This window comes from Spironucleus salmonicida, chromosome 1, assembly GCF_000497125.1.
Source record: "Spironucleus salmonicida strain ATCC 50377 chromosome 1, whole genome shotgun sequence".
Taxonomy (NCBI): domain Eukaryota; phylum Fornicata; order Diplomonadida; family Hexamitidae; genus Spironucleus; species Spironucleus salmonicida.
Window position 1 is genome coordinate 248,387 of NC_090596.1, and position 17,030 is coordinate 265,416.

Sequence of the window (17,030 nt, forward strand, 5' to 3'; positions counted from 1 at the left end):
TTATCACTCACTATTTTTGTACTTTCGCAAAAACTTTAAATGGATGATTTGGAGTTATCGGGATCTAAAATCAATCAGATTTGTGATTAAAAAGAGTAATATTTGAATACTTAGCCAGAAAAAAAGAATTTCAGAAAGTTTATTTGCTAGATTAATTGCTTCCTTATTGATTCGTGATAATGAAAATGTGACTATATAGCTTATAAGAAGCACGAGTTATGAAAATATCGAAGGGAAAAAGCGACCGAATTTGATAAGTTCCAAAATTAAAAATTAACTAAAGAAAAATGAATTAGTGCTGACAGCTAACAATACAGATTTCTTCATTTGGCATAATGTGAAAATTTCAGTATTGAAAAAATAAACAATACAAATATTAACGATTTAAAAAAGCAGACCTGAGATAAAAGCAGATTTGATCAATTTTGAGTAGTTAGCTTTTTTATAGTACTGCTAAAACACCAAAAGTGTTTTAAATACTACATTAGCATTTAAGGTGCAGATATTGATAAAAATAAAAATACCAACATTTTAAATTTTAGATTACTCTAATATCTTCAAATCAACATCGATATTTTTTGTATCACTTTAAATTGTAAAAAATGCAAACAAAACCCATAATTTGGACAAAAGCAATGGAACAAAAATCTCAGATTGACGTTTTATTGTATCTAAGTTAAATGGAATAAAATAGCTAGGAGAAGTGAAGATAAACTATGAACGAAATTCTTTAAAAAATATTATACCCATTATAGCTAATGTAAATCCGTTCCCAGCAATATCTGAAATATGTAAAAAATGCATTTAAAAAATGTTATCGTTTAATCTATAGGTATAATTCAAAGTAAAAAGTTGAACTGACGTTCTTATGAACTAAAACGATCCGTTAAGCCCAAAATTACCGAAAGACTTTAACAGCGCCATGAAAAAATCATTTACTGCGTTGAGTAGATAACGCAAAATAATTTAATTACAGTAAGTTTATAAATTAAAAACATAGCCAATTACAAGTTGTGAAAATGCAATTATACTGAATATTAAAATCTAAATGTAGATAGCATGCGATATTTATATTTTTGTGAATTAGATTTGGTTATACGAAATATATTTTCCGATACCGATAGTCATTGATTCGGTTAATGCTTATGGTACAGCTTGCAATAGAAGAAATTCATAAGGTATTATTAAAATATATTAGGAGAATATGAAAAATTCCTATTATGATAATATGTAGAAGACTTAAATCTAATAAAGAAGTTGATATGATGTAATAAGTATTTATATTGAGAGCGCAAATAGATATATTTTTTGTGGGGAATTTTAGTTAAAGATTATTTATGTTTTGAAATTTTTTTCCATTACAAAACTATTGATCAGAATTATACAATAATTCCCAAATTGTAATTATCTTTGAAAAGTATCTAGTAATTTATATATAATAATCTAATAAAACTGCAACCCGTTAAAGTATAAATAGATATAATTATAAACAATTCAATAGAATTCATATTTATATATATAATTTATTACATTTTAATAACGTTTTTATCTTCTAAGTTTTACTTTTTAATTTTTATGTTGGAATCGTCATTGCTATTCAAAATATTAATGGTATTATATAGTAAAAATTATAAATTATTCACTAAATGTCAAGTGAAGATCCTCTTCTGATCACTGGCTCATATGACAAATTTCTGAAGTTCTGGAACATTAATCAATAACGATGTTTTGCCCAAATTAATTTTGAAACCCCAGTTTGCGATATTGCAATTTCTCCAAATAAATAATATGCGGCAGTTTGCGGATTCAACTCAATGAAAGTATATAACACATAAAACTAGCAAATTTATGCTTCTTTAGCACCCGATAAACTTGATTATTGTATATCATCTTGCTCTTTTAACGAATCCGGCTCCTAACTTGCTGGAGCAGTTGAAGATGGAACTGTTCAAGTATATGATACTAGAAACCTACAATAAGTGGCGCAGTCCTACCATCATAATGCGCTTCTGAACTCAATTTGTTATTCTGATAATAACATAATCATTGGCGAACAGACGGGAAAAATTTTACTCCTAGACCAGCGGAACGTGCAGCAGCCTCTGAGAGTTATCCAGGCATTCGACTATGACATAGGTGTGCGCTGGATATCGTGCTCATAGAACAAGATGGTGGCCTGTGACGGGCGTGGTATCATCTAGCTATACGAAGACTTTGAATTAAAATGCTCTGTGCAGGCACACTCACAAGCTGTCTACAGAGTCCGATTCGCCAAAAATGGTTCCATACTTGCATCAGTCTCTAGTGATCGCACGGCTAAAACCTGGCATGTTTAGAATAGCAGATTAATCAAGGAGGACTAGACCCCAGTTTTCGAACAGTCAGCATTTGATGTCGTCGTGAGTTAGAACGGTGATAATGTGATAGTTGGTTGCGACAAAGCTGCTAAACTATTTGGAAGACACCAGGGGTTGCGCGAGGCGTAGAAGATTTTCTCGTCTCACATGGGTCTCGTCACAAGCCTAGCATTTTAAGAGTGAAATTTCAATTGCATCATTTCCAGCCTTTCCTCTACAAACTTCTGGCCAGTATGTTGCAACCCCAATTCGTGCCATCTTTGTGTCGTTTGTCAATGACTTCTCTAACTAAAAGTTAGACGTTCGAAAAAGTGCACCTAGCGAGTGCCTAAAGTATCGCTGAAAAGCAGTATGTTTCGATAGATGGTCCACTGGCGAAAATGGACATTTATACAACGACCCATCTTGCAGAATCTTAGGGTGCTAAATCACGAAGAAGCTAGTAGATTATCTAGAAACAATAAGTCTCTTCAACTTTCTTTCTGTCTAATTGGGTATAAAAATGGTATTTCACTAAATAGTTCAAAAATGGAGCTATTTAGTCGATTTTTAAGGGATTAAAAACGGTGTGCTTCAAGCTTGCAACAACATCTTTTACATAGTGATCACTATCTTTTTTAAGAACCATTTCTAAATCTTTGTTGATGTCAGCCATAATAAGATCTTCTATAAAATCTGTCTCAGGAATTGCCAGCATTCCATTAACTTCATCTGTCTTTGGATAATTCTTTCTAGAGTTTAATTGACCGCGTAATTATTAAGCATTTTAATGTAAAGATTCAGAAATAATAAGTCTGTATTTATTCATAAATATAGGAAAATCGTTACTAATAATGATTATTAAGCGCATTAAACAGCGAATATATTATTTTAAATATGGTTAATTTGTGAGTTGTATATTTTAGAAATAAGAATGTGTATAGTTGCAAAATGCTTAAAGCAACATGAAATACGGTTGGAAAGTTGGTGAATTTTCATAAAACATATGCTTTAGAAAGTTAAGATTTTAGCTTTTAGTGTAATATTAGTTAAAAGAATAATCAGGCTAGTAATGTAACATAGCACCCTGTAATGTTGGCTCGGACATCAAAGACATAAATATCGCGAAAAACTCAGGATGATACTATGGCCGATACGCATATAGAGATTAAGCTATAATAGTAGAAAATTAAATTCGATGATATCTGTTAAATCTAGTTGTTTAAGATAAAAATATCCTTTAAATAGTAAATAGTAATTTATGAGTAAACTTCATCGCTAAAATATTGAAAAATGTTTATTATGGTAATTACTCTCCATTATCAATTTATTCAATAAGTCTTTGCTCACTTTACAATTAGCATATAGTCTAAATAGTAATAGGAGTTTATTAAACACTTTTCTAGACCAAATCATAGTTTCTAAGTTACTTCATAATTTATATCTTTGTCAGGGGACAAATTTAGATAGATTAGAATACTGAATATAATTATTAGATTCTGTAAAGAAGTAATGCTAGATATTATTCTTTTTATTTTCCTCTAACCTCAAATTCTGGGATAGATTATATAAGATAATAGAAAAACTAACCTAGTTAATCAATTTATACAGATTTTTTGTTAATAATGAGAGCCTTATAATCACAGTCATTATATATAGTATAGAAAGTAGATATAAGCAAAGAATCAAAAATTTAAGATGCTACATCGTCTGAAAGCATCAAACCAACTTAATGAATCTAAAATACACAACTAGAAATAAGTGGAATTTATTATTATGTAAGATTAATTTTATCATCAACAATAGCTGAAAATTATTTAAAACATTCCATTATATGATTATCTAACATAGTAAATGAATTTTATGATTTTTTCTAAACCTCTACATTAACATACTTAGCAAACTTTTTCACACTATCCTCAATTTCACTTAATTTAACTGAAATTTACTGGCCAGTAATAAAATCAGAATATTTTAATTAAAATCCGAAATCGCATAAATTATCACCGGAAAAATTCCGCTATGCTAAAAATCCTTGATTTATATGCTACTAATAGAATAAAAATTCTTAGATAATATCAGGTAATTCTAAAGATGTAGAATATATAGAAATATCCTAAGTAGTATTGACAGTGGCTGCCAAAGTTTCCATTGATGAGACATACAATTCTTCAATTAATTATACAGTTTATTTAAAAAGATATGAAGATATAGATTTATGACATTACGCTAATTCTTTTGTGTTATTAAAGCAAACTTCACATAAAGTTTCGGCAGCAGCAGTAATTGTAAGCACACATTTATTTTATACTGCAACTGGTGGAATTTCAGAATTATTTGTAAAAGATAAAGGATAAAGGATGGCCTACTAAATAGTATCATAGAAAAGCCTATCAGCATCCTCTGGCTTCAAGACATGATTTTGTATAATACCAATATAATAACCACTTAAACAATCATGCACAGAATAATACTTAGAGTCATGTAAGTTTAAAATATCAGAATAAACGGATAAATCTATAATTTACTAAAATCCAACTTAAATCTATTATTTCAATTCTATTGCTGAACTGCTATTATCTTAGAAAACTCGATATAATACTTAGTAAATTGCAAACGGGAGTGATTTTAGAATGGAGATTTAATTTGAACAAGATGCGGGGGTGCTACAAATATGTCTAACAATCTGCTAGTGCTCTTCTTTGAAATAATCATGTATTTTAGAGTCAGGTGGGAACAGGCTTAAAAATTCATTTTTAGCTTTAACCTAATAACTACTGATATTAGCTTATAGTTATTCTGCAATCTTGAAATCTGTTGTAAAATTAATAGATTTCAGTTACCCTTCTTTAGCTCCCTTTTAATAATCGTCATAATTAATTTGACAAGATTTAATTTAATTAATAGTATTAGAGTCAAAAGTGATTCCGGAAAATGTCCAATTAAATAGCGCTGTCATAAAAGATTTACAATTATTAGGATTTATTCTCCACATATAGTCAAATACAATTCTTAATGAATGCAGCTAAGCATTTAAAGGGTGATTAGTCTATATATTATACATAGAAATTTTAGACGATGAGTATGAAGACTATGCTAATTAATTTTATGATGAATAAATTGACTTACATAATCTAGCCAAAAGCTTAATAGAATCATCTTAAGAAAGACTTTTTGACAAAGGTAAATAGTTAGATAAATAGTTAATGGTAGCGCCTTAATTGTAAATAAATTTGATTACTTAATTTTTATGCAGTGTGCTAGTAAACTAATATCTAGATATAAATTACTGTAATTATTCCTATATGCTTAAATCATTAGATGTTCCAAGCTATTTACTAAGGAATTACTAAGCTTGTACCTAATTTTAAGAAATTTATGGTTACTACATCCAGTTGCAGCAAATAAGTAGTTCTGGATAGTTAATCATGGTATAGGGATAAATTGCTGTGTTATCATGTTAGGTTACTTCAATCCATGTATTTTTATCATGATGGTTAGATTTTATTGAAAAAATATGATAAAAGTCATCAACTAGCCTATTAACTTATTCATCAAATGATAACTCGTTTGACCCATTATGTATTGCACGGTCATCAAAAGGTGTTGTAGTCTCCTCCATATCGTAAGTTTCAGCTAATTAAAAGTCAAACTTATAATTCAGTTTATTATTATTACTAATTTTTATTTATTATAACTGTTACGCTTATTTCTAAACGTACAATATTACTTATTCTGCAGCCATTAAACTGAGTTATTTAAGTATTTTTGATGTGATTAACTCTTGTAATTAGAGAGGAACGTACTCTTCATATTAAAACCTATTCAATATTTCCTATAGAATTTCTTATGAAAAAGCTGAAAGTGAAGCATTTCTGATTAAAACACTAGTTATCCGATTTGTACACATTGAGAAAGCTTTTTTATATCGAGAATCAGTTTGCTTAAGTCCAAAATTATTTAAAAGTGCTTCCGCACATTCTCGAGCATTATCAACATATTTAGACCATATTTACTAAATTCTACCTTATCTGTAACAGATTTGCACACTATCGTAATTCCACAATAACTCCTGATTTTCCTAAATTAGCGCAGATGTTAAATTAAGAGGTACCTCATTAACTTCTGCTTTCATGAGTAAACTTAAATTTTCTTCTTATTATAATATTTCAGGCAAAATTATATATTTTTTATTTTACTTATTAACAGTTTCTCCGGTTAATTCGTGTATTTCCTCAGAATAAAATTCATTAACAACGCTATCTATATCAGAATATAATAAATATTATTCTAAATTTTGAATATTTTCGTTAGCAATCTTCGCACTTTCTCTACAATTCTTACAAAAAAATCCATGCTCACATTTTATCATATCTATCGTGATAGATAATAAGGTAAGCAAATAACCGTTTTAACTTGTGATTATTTAACTCATTTGAAGGATTGTCCGCGAAAATTAACTGAAAAATTATGTTAATATAGGCTTTGTTTCACAAGTTTCTGCAATCTTTGAGAGTGCTAAATAATCAAAATCTTCGATTCGTAGCCCTTTAAGAGGTGCAAATTCTAGACGAAATTATGAGGCACCAAGCCATGTGGCCAATTGAAATACTTTCTGTCGGCGCTAAATGAGCTGTTCAGAAGTTAATGTTTATACAGAATATAGCAGCCTAGAAACAGTTAAGATACATTACTTTGTGATTAAAAATAACAGTTCGGGTGAGTCTAAAGTAATGAAAAATTAGAAAAACAAGGCTAGTGGCATGTTTTATTGATCTGAATTTTTAACTTAAAACTAAATGATCCAATTTGTTACGAAAAATTCAGCAAATTATTATTTATCATTTTCAAAAATCAGTTTACACTCTTTGATTTACTGTTGTCTAACTGATTCATTTATTGCTGATTAGGACAGAATTAATTAGAGTTTTTGTTGATAGATTTCATAATAAACACCGGTTTCTTATTGAGAAGATGGCAAAAGAACCATAAGAGACTTATTTTTGCGTAGTAGTTAGGCAATTTCTTCGTCTAAAAAGTTAGATTAGAGTAGTTTATCAGCATTTTACAGGAGTTTATTGTTAGAATCTTTTCTTAGCTTAACTTCATTCTAAATATTTTATAATATTAATGATTGTTTAAATGTACATTGTTAGGTTAAAATAAAAGCGTATTATTAAGTATCTAAATCAACTTGTTAGAAAGCATCTAACATGCTTAATGATTCAAAAAATGAGAAATATGTAGTAGAAGAGTTTATAACTTTAGTTGTCTATTTTATCTTTTTAACACTTAAAATAATAGTCTTAATAAGTAATTTTGATAAAGATAGATCTGATTATGATTTAGAAGATGCTATTAATAACAGTACATTTAAAAACTTAGGATGCAAAACATCAAAAAATAATGAATTGATAAATAGTTCGGCTGAAAGAATGTGTAATTCTTATTAAGTTTAAATAAGCTATTCTTGGTTTAAATCTTTATTATGCTATTAGATCACCTTAATATCATTAATTCCATTGATAATTAAATTAAGTAGCACAAAACTGACAGATTTTAAGGTTTATTATTATTTTAAAATAGTCTTCTATTCTTCTACAAATTATTGATAGTTCTTATTAATACATAATTAAGAAAATTGATTACTAGCGTTTTAGCTTGTAATTTGATCAGTTACCTAAAGATCTTGTGCCATCACCATATCAATTTTAGGATATGCTAGTTTGATGATAGATATTGCTGCACTAAATAACTTAGTCATTCTAGACTGTAACTCTTATTACGAAATATTTTTAAAGTAACCTTCATAATAAACTAACGTTCTATAAAATGAGTAAACAACATCTTCATTAGGTTGAATATCAGAAACGGTTACAAATCTAAGTTGCGTTTCTAAACTCACAGATTAGGTGTTCTATTATGAAAGTTAAATGATGTCATGAAGAGCACATGAAATACTTGGTGTATAATCTGAATGAAGATAATGAAAATCTGATAATTCCAAATTTTTATTTTATATTTATAAATATTTATATACTTTCTTAACTATAAACACGCATAAAGCTTCCGCAAAAGAAACACCAATCTTCATAAGTTATCCATTTAAAAATGTTGTCATTGATATTTTATTTTATTGTGCTGCAATAGACCCCACATCCAAAGTGAAATAAAAATTATCCTCCGAAATTAGAACTAAATCTAAGCATTGATACTCAATGGCGTGTTCTAACATCTTACTAGTTAAAGCTGGCTAAAATTACCAAACAACTTGATAGATATACGAAAAATACTCAGACTATATTAAAGATTAGGTTAAAATCGGATTAAGTACTGTTTTTGTAGATTTGTTATAGTATTTGTTCAACGCTAAAGCTAAAATTGATTTAAGGAAGTAAGATGGTTAAAGTTACAATATAGTTAGTGCTAGTTATTCAGCACATTTAGCTGTAGGATCACCGTATCCTTTTTGAGTGAGCTCTTATGAGAGTTGAAGCTAAGTTTAATTAGGCATATTTATATGCAATAAATACTCAATTTACGGTGAGAAATCTTCATATAAAAGTTTTAATGTTTTGATTAATGGAATGCATCTCCATACAAATGCTTATGTAAGAACGACAGCTTGCTGCTGGTTAAGCATAAGCTAATCTAAATCAGAAATTAAATACTATTGTGAAAAGCTGCAATTTCTTTTACTAGAATTTTCACCAAATTTTTAATCTAAAATATTGCCACAAATGTCCAATGCATATTAAAATGGACATGAAAACTCGTTATTAGTTAAATTGGGAGGATATATAAGTTATACTGTTTCTAATCTTCCAAAATTAACATAAAATGCATACTATTAAAGAAGTAAAAATTGTTTAAGGGTTTCCTAAGATAATCCTTACTTTAACTAAAGATAAACTTTAGTATTGAAAGCTCTGGTAAGTGTTTGTGCTAATGTCAAAAATCCAATAAGATATGTGAACTTAACAAATTTGTTGAGCTCAAATCCACCAAAAATAAGATCAATAAGACTTTCCTTTTGTTCATTAGAGCACTTAGAACAAAAACAAGTACGCTAATTTTAAGCCAATAAAGCTTTAATTGTAAGTTCAAGTAATTATTATGGAGAATAATAAATTTCATCCATTTTCATATTTTAAATACATTAAATAACAGTTATTCCTTTACTTTTCAGGTATTAAAAAACATCCACAATTTTCCAGTCCATGGCTTCTTCAAATAATTCAATATTAAATTCTTTCTCTATCTAGGATACCGAGTAACGGACCTTATTTACTGATTATGGAGTTGCAAAAAATTATAATAACTATCCGCCATCCTCTATTGTTGGCTATGGACAGATCTATTCAAATGTTGCTGTAAATGTTCCATTAAACCCAATTTTAAAAAGTTTATTTAACAATTCAGAGTTAAAACTTTTCTACAATGTTTATTTTATTTTAATGAAAATTTCTGAAAAGTTTATAAGCTAGATAGATTTATCTTAGTTAATTTATAATTAGTTTGCAATAAATTCTAATTGAGAATCTGACATTTTTTCCATTTTTATTACCTCGAAAAATTAATTCAAATAAGACGTCTATGGTAACCTCTATTGTAGATATTTAGATAATTATTAACTTGTAAACATGAGATGTGGTCTGCTTAATAATTAACAAGATTTAATGACTTAGATCGAAACCTAAACAAAACTTGAAAACTATAAATTCAAGTCTATCCCCCTAAAACTTTCCTATAGAAGTCTAATATTTTATGATTCAAGTGCTTAAAAAATATGTTACTAATGCAACGACATTAATCAATGGAGTGGTTTTATAAAATAATAATAGATTATAATATTCAAATAAATAATATCATTTATAATGAGATTTTAATTATAAACTAAGCAAGATTACTTTGTATTGAGCTTATTGCACTGCAAATGATGCAGCAATTTAATGGAATAAATTATTTCGTCTATTTTACAATAAAGTTCCATATTACCATTATATTTATATTATATTATTATACTTATTTAATTATTATATTAAAATGTCTGATTTTGTTGATAGTTTAATTTATGATAGAAAATTTGTTGAATAGTAACTTTCTAAGTTTCTACTTTAGGAATTGACTTTCGAATAAATTATTGAGCTTTTAGATCATTGCAGCTTAATGTTTGATATAAATTAAGTCAGATAAATAATAGATATAATCTATTCTAGCCATTAATAAAAATTTACCAAAAAAGAAGTATTGCGAATAATTTATACTATTTTTTTTGGATTTTGTTTGCATGAGACTGCAATTAAATTTTTTTTCTTTGACATATTAGAGGAAAAATAGATTCCAATTTAGCTTGCATTAGAAATTTTTGAGGGATAACAGAACCTTAATCATGATAAAATTTTGGAGTATAAAAAAGAATTAGTATATAATTAATCAATAAAAATAAACCACTAATTGTTTGGTTCTACTGATAAGATTAATTTGCTTGGGTTCTTAAGTTTTGAGAGTGATCTTCTTAAATGAATTCTATTATGTATTGTTACTGAGTGTTAAAATTTTTATCGTCTTAACAAATGGAAAGAAATAAAAATATAATATTTATCACTACACATTTAAATATTTAATTTGTAGAAGGCTTAGTGTCAAAGATATAAAGCTAACAACGTCAATTATAATGATGAATAATTACAATGAATCCCATTAAAATTGATTGATTGTTTTTACTATAAATTTATTAAATTTTAGATATAATTTTACAAAATAATCAAGAAATTAGGAGTAGAAGTAAATATATTAATCATTATTATTCCATTAAGGTGTTAATATTCGATTTTTATTCAGGCATATATATTAAAACAAATTTATTAGATATAAATTTTTATAATATATTATTTACTTATCTTTATTATTATTTTATATGTTATGCATATAAAATAAAAGTATGGTATTCTGATTCTATTTATAATAATATATATTACTCAGTAAATTATAAATAAATATATCATTACTGTTATGTTAATATAAATATTTATAAATTTTTCAAAAAACATATTATCATATATTAGATTATCTATATTATATTCTTTATATTTTTTATTAGGCTTTGTTCAAAAAATATTTGTTTATTAAAGAAGTCACACTTATGTATTAAAAAGTAAGAATATTATATTTAGAGATTAATAGATATTATTTGTTCATTTATGAGTAATCTGTTAAATATAATTAATATTGTTTTAAAAGAATATATGGATTGCTAATTAAAAAAATACTTTTGAATGTGTTATATAGGATTTTATTTTAATATTATTGTGAACATGTTTTAAATTAATGAATCCATAATAGTTAATAAACATACTTATATTGGTTTTATCGAGTAGAAAAAGTTTTATTATTTTTACTTGTTGTTATTATATATAATTACATTTTATATTTAAATATTATACATCAACGTAGTTTTATAACAAATATATAGTTTATTTTCTTTGAGTATAGTTAAGATTTATATTAAAAACTTAGCTTTATTTAGTATAATATAATTATTTGATGCATATATTTATATAATTAAAAAAATTAGAATATGTCGTTTTTATAAATAATTATTAAAAATAAATAATATTGATAAAGTTTAGTTTGTGTGAATTTTCTACGACCACAGTTGAATAATTGAGATTAATTTTAATTCAACATATAAAAGGTCGTTTGATTAGTATATTTTGAATATCTTACTATACCTAATATAAATTCATATATAATACTAATTTTCTAATGCTAATTCAGTAATAAAAAACATTATTATTCTTACTAAATATATACTATATTCGAAATTAATTTTACCATAATGCCTAGGCCTTAAACTATTGAGACCGCTTAATTCCACGCTGCTTTTGTTTAAATTTTGAACACAAGAAGCCCTGTTGGTTATGATTTAACATAGAAACAAGCTTGTGAAGTCTTTGAAGATTTTAATAGAGCAGAACGCCATAATTTTTGGTTAGAACTATCAGTTATAATTACTAAAAAGTAAAATCAGTGTTTATTACATTATAGACATTGTTATTCAAAGGCTAAATATACAGAATCACTGCAACCATATAAAACTGCTGTTGAATAAATGGTTGCTGACCTTATTCAAGAAAACTATGAGCCTAATGACATTATAAAAGCAGTTAAAGATTTTCTTTACGATAAAGATATATTTCCATCTGCTATTGAGTCATTTGTCTATTAATGTGTCAGCAGAGTTAAATCAAATAGAAGACTGAGGACAAATGATTTCAAGGATACAGACTTAACACCATTAAACAGTTAAACAGACAAAAATGCTATATAAACCTAGTAGTAGATCGAAGAAAAATTGCTTAGTTAGATTTAGAAATTACTTATGTGAGTGACTCATTTTCTATTATTTTGTCTTTAGCTACTTATATATTTTTGGGATACTTTTTTTGAACCAATAGAACCTTTAGATCTAGAAGATTTAATCTATGGTTTTTAATAGTTAGATTATTATTCTTAAACGTCTTGGTCTATACCGAGTAACATATGTTTTATTCCTAAAGCGATTGCATTTCTTCTGAGAGATTCCTATTATTTATATTATAACTTAATTTCTTCTGTAGATAATAATTAATTAACCATAGCCACATTCATAATCTTATCTATATTAATATCTACTTCAATTCCCGTCTCCAATAGCACCTTATTTTATGCAATATATACTCCATAAAACCCTTAATAAGTTCCATCTTTCACTATTATGGAATTAAATAATTCTACTTCTTGTATGTTAGACATCCCTGGTTATTTAATAGTAATTTTCGAAATTTTAAGTGTCTTAAACAACCCTTTAGAATAACCTACACAAATTTCTTAATGCACTTTTGTAATCATGAATATTTATTCTTTAAATGATACAAACACTCCTAAATCTAATCCATTTTTATAATCTTTTTCAGGTATTTTTACAATTAATTAATTATTAAGATCAGTGTCATATGGTATATCTTACATAGTATCCAACTAAAGACCACAAACTAAGCAAGGAATCTATGCTTAAATATAAATACAAGCACATATTCTACAACACGAATGACCACACCTCAAAATAACGGGCTACTTTATTAGTTCCCAACACCCTGAACATAGAAATGGTAAATCAGGATTTTTAAAAGTCAAATCTAATACCCAATTCTTCTATTACTTTTAGATATAACATACCTTTTCTTTTAAATCCTATTTAACTATTTCTACAATTTAATTACAAGGATGGTATTTTTACTTAGGATCATTGTACTGCACTAAATTAAGTCTTTTCCTCCGTTCCTCAACTATATCTATCATAAATTATTTTTTATTCTCAAGTTAGGACCGTTTTTCAGCTTCTTTTTAATTTTATTCTATAATTTTTTATTGAACTTTTTGTTTAATCTCTTCATATTCTAATTCTTTATCTTTAATTTACTAAATCTTGCCTCGTTATTTTTATTCCAAAATTTCTGTGCGTATATCATCTATCAACTTAAAACCATTTAATAGTAACATTTGTGCTTCAACTACTGCACCTTAAATTTAGTTTCTTGAACAAATTATAAACTAATCTTTTTCCTATAATAAAATTCCAAAATCCTTATCCATATATATCATTCCAATTCTTGGTCTCAATGCGGTTACTAATTTAGTAACATTAATAGCTTATAGTTTTACAGTATGTACATAAGTAGTCTATGATGGCCCTTATAATACCCAACAATTAACTCTATTTGGATCATCAATTAAAATACTTACCTAATCATCTATCATCACAGGCATCGCTCTATCAATCATAGGAGAATGCGATGGAATCTTAGAATACATTTATAGAATTAATTTTTTGTTAACTGAATTTAACCCATATTTCTTACTGATATCTTTTCCGCATCCTAGACAAGGAAGTTTAAGTGATAATAAATCTCGTGCACAAGTAAAGCAACAATTACAACCACAAATTAACTATACAGGGACTCTATAGTAAAATTTACATGCTGGACATATAAATTAACTGTTAAAATTTGATTAAAAGTTAATACCAATCCTTAAATATGTTTCTAAATTTGTTGAACTTGTACTGGTATTATTTTTAATTAGCGTAACCGTATTTAGAACAGGTTCATCGGCTATCAACATAAAAATATTAGAATTTTTATCAAAATTTAGATATTAGTTTGTAAATTGCAAAAATTTTGGCATTTCAGGATCATAAACATCAATATCATTATCACCAATAAAAAATTTATCGACAATTTTGATATTAGCCCTTTGAATAACAAAACCTCCTCGTATAGGTCTAGTACAGATAGGATAATACTTAAAATTAATAGGAAATATTGAATTTAATATACCTTTCCATTTTTATGAAGCTAAAGCTACTGTTGCAATTTTTACAGGCATAAATTTTAGGGGTTATTCTTATTCAATACATGCCCTGGGGTCTTTTTTATTCTTTTTTATTTTGTCTGATTTCGGTTATATTAAATTCTGATCTTCTAAAATAATATCGCTTTATATCCATTCTCTCATGTTTTCTTTTATATACCCATTCTCTATTTTCGTAAAAAAGCCTAATGTATAAGGATTTACCTTTTCGTACTTTTACAAAACCACAACACATTAATCTAACTCTGCTAACACATGTCTTTTTAAATATTAGCTAACATCATTTTGAAGTAAAATATTATGCAAAAATTCGTCATATTCATCCCCACAACATGGACATTTTTTAAAACTCCATAAAATATTACTTCTATGTAGACATAATGAACAAATTGTATGATTACAAGGAAGAGTGACTGGAAACTAAAATGGCTCTAAACAAACTGAACAAAAACACAATTACTATAAAATTACCTATTATACTTCTTAATTTATATATTTAACACCAATATTTACCTTTTTCTTCTCATCGGTTATTAAAATATTTTTAATTAAATATTTCTTCTATTTCTTGAATGAAACTCGCGTCATAGTCTATTAATCTAAAAATTCTGTCGTATCATTATCTAAATACTATAATGTCTCTTCAATTTCATTATCTAAATTTTCAATATCTTCTAGTGTAATGTGTCCGGACATTTTTTAAACTACTTATTATATACTATAATATCGTCAAATCACTTCACAAATTGACTCAGAAACAATAGCATCTAAACTTTAATATTTTGGTATTCTTTCAATTAGTTCTCTACAATTATCCACAACAATCCAGCGTCCTTTAACATCTTTTTTTTCTAAAATTTCACGAAATTACCAAATTGGCATTACCCTAGAAACTAGAAAACTAGTATTTCCATATTTTACTTAGATTATTCTTCCATTATACTTCTTTTTCACTATTCCACTCTCACTGTTCTCAACTCCTTAATCAGTTTTTTCATCATATATACAATTTTTCAAGGTTTACAGGAGTTCAATCTCACAACCTTCCAAACAAGTTCTACTTACCTAAATCTGAAATTCAATGACAATTTATTGGCAAATTAAGTCGTTTCTCAGCATAAACCCTTACTTTTTGAGCATAAAGTTAGCATAAAAAATACGAAAATCCTAAATTTATTTGCGCGTAACATCCCCTGCATTGAACGTTTTGATAGTCTTAAAGAAAACAGCACATGCAAAATTGGCAACTTTCTCAGCTCCAAAATTGTCTATATCCGAAATTCTAAAATGTTTTAAGTTAGGAAAAAGCTAATTTAAAATATAAAGACTTTATAATGAAATTTTACATTTTGCAATATTAAGAAATATAAGATCTTACATAATAAAATTAATTTAGTTCAATTAATTATTTATTGATTTTTTGTTTATTTCTTCATCATAGATCAAATTATTTACTAGAGATAAATGTGATAGATTTGGAAATTTTTAAATTAACGTCAAAAACTGTGAAAATGTCATTTTTTGTGCATGATTTAACTGTAACTTAACAATAGAATTACTTGCAGTTAGCATGTTTAAGTCTATGTTAACGTTATTCATTAAAATTTCAGTAATACATGAGATAGTAAGTAAATTGTTAACAACATTAATCTGATTTTATTAAATTTCATTGATAAAAATACTGCAGGTTTTAAAATTGATTTGTGAGAGTTAAGAAGTTATATCTTCAGAAATATCGAAATTAACACCTCCTAGATCGAGTATTTTGAGACTTTTTATAAATTTTAATAGCAATAATGCTTCACCATTAATCGGATTTCCTGAAAGGTCAAGGAATTCACAGTTTGGAATTAATGCATTCAGCTTTTCAAAATCATCAATAAATCCACAATTTTCCACTGATATAGATTATAGTTTGCCAATTTAAGATTATTGTTTATCAATTTGAGAGATTCCTTTAAATTCTACTGCTTTATCAAGCATTCCATCAGAAAACTGCATTTCCGAGGTTGCCTGACGTGATGTCACATATTTTTCTACAATAAGTGTCTCTAAACATTTTAATAATTTTTTAGGCTTCACAAAAGCTCCATGTAATGGCTATGATGTAAAATATCGTATATTTTCAAACATTCCATCATACTTGCCTACTGCATTGTCATATGAAATTCCAATGAATTATTAATCCTTAATATCTCCAATAAATACTATTGTGGCTTTTTCTCGTGTTTCTGAATTCATAACACGCTCATTTATAACAAACATTTTATATTTTAAATA

At 26.8% G+C, this 17,030-nt stretch overlaps 7 protein-coding genes across 7 annotated transcripts; 3 read left to right on the top strand and 4 right to left on the bottom strand. All coding sequences in view use genetic code 6, as the record gives it.

Moving 5' to 3' along the window:
• Positions 1–3: 3 nt before the first annotated feature.
• On the bottom strand, positions 4–1,128 carry SS50377_20110 (Transmembrane domain-containing protein; the record flags this gene model as incomplete). Its single annotated transcript, XM_067904055.1, has 1 exon — positions 4–1,128. The coding sequence occupies one exon, from the start codon at positions 1,126–1,128 to the stop codon at positions 4–6; it is 1,125 nt and encodes a 374-aa protein (XP_067767537.1).
• A 518-nt stretch (positions 1,129–1,646) lies between these two features.
• On the top strand, positions 1,647–2,540 carry SS50377_20111 (G beta-like protein GBL; the record flags this gene model as incomplete). Its single annotated transcript, XM_067904056.1, has 1 exon — positions 1,647–2,540. The coding sequence occupies one exon, from the start codon at positions 1,647–1,649 to the stop codon at positions 2,538–2,540; it is 894 nt and encodes a 297-aa protein (XP_067767538.1).
• Positions 2,541–2,553: 13 nt separating this feature from the next.
• On the bottom strand, positions 2,554–10,146 carry SS50377_20112 (uncharacterized protein; the record flags this gene model as incomplete). Its single annotated transcript, XM_067904057.1, has 1 exon — positions 2,554–10,146. One exon carries the CDS (start codon positions 10,144–10,146, stop codon positions 2,554–2,556), a length of 7,593 nt encoding a protein of 2,530 aa, XP_067767539.1.
• A 236-nt stretch (positions 10,147–10,382) lies between these two features.
• Positions 10,383–10,862, top strand: SS50377_20113 (uncharacterized protein; the record flags this gene model as incomplete). Its single annotated transcript, XM_067904058.1, has 1 exon — positions 10,383–10,862. One exon carries the CDS (start codon positions 10,383–10,385, stop codon positions 10,860–10,862), a length of 480 nt encoding a protein of 159 aa, XP_067767540.1.
• Positions 10,863–12,177: 1,315 nt separating this feature from the next.
• Positions 12,178–12,726, top strand: SS50377_20114 (uncharacterized protein; the record flags this gene model as incomplete). Its single annotated transcript, XM_067904059.1, has 1 exon — positions 12,178–12,726. One exon carries the CDS (start codon positions 12,178–12,180, stop codon positions 12,724–12,726), a length of 549 nt encoding a protein of 182 aa, XP_067767541.1.
• A 5-nt stretch (positions 12,727–12,731) lies between these two features.
• Positions 12,732–15,446, bottom strand: SS50377_20115 (uncharacterized protein; the record flags this gene model as incomplete). The annotated part of the gene is made up of 1 exon (XM_067904060.1): positions 12,732–15,446. The coding sequence occupies one exon, from the start codon at positions 15,444–15,446 to the stop codon at positions 12,732–12,734; it is 2,715 nt and encodes a 904-aa protein (XP_067767542.1).
• A 33-nt stretch (positions 15,447–15,479) lies between these two features.
• SS50377_20116 (Tubulin specific chaperone E) lies at positions 15,480–17,015 on the bottom strand (the record flags this gene model as incomplete). Its single annotated transcript, XM_067904061.1, has 1 exon — positions 15,480–17,015. The coding sequence occupies one exon, from the start codon at positions 17,013–17,015 to the stop codon at positions 15,480–15,482; it is 1,536 nt and encodes a 511-aa protein (XP_067767543.1).
• Positions 17,016–17,030: the final 15 nt, after the last annotated feature.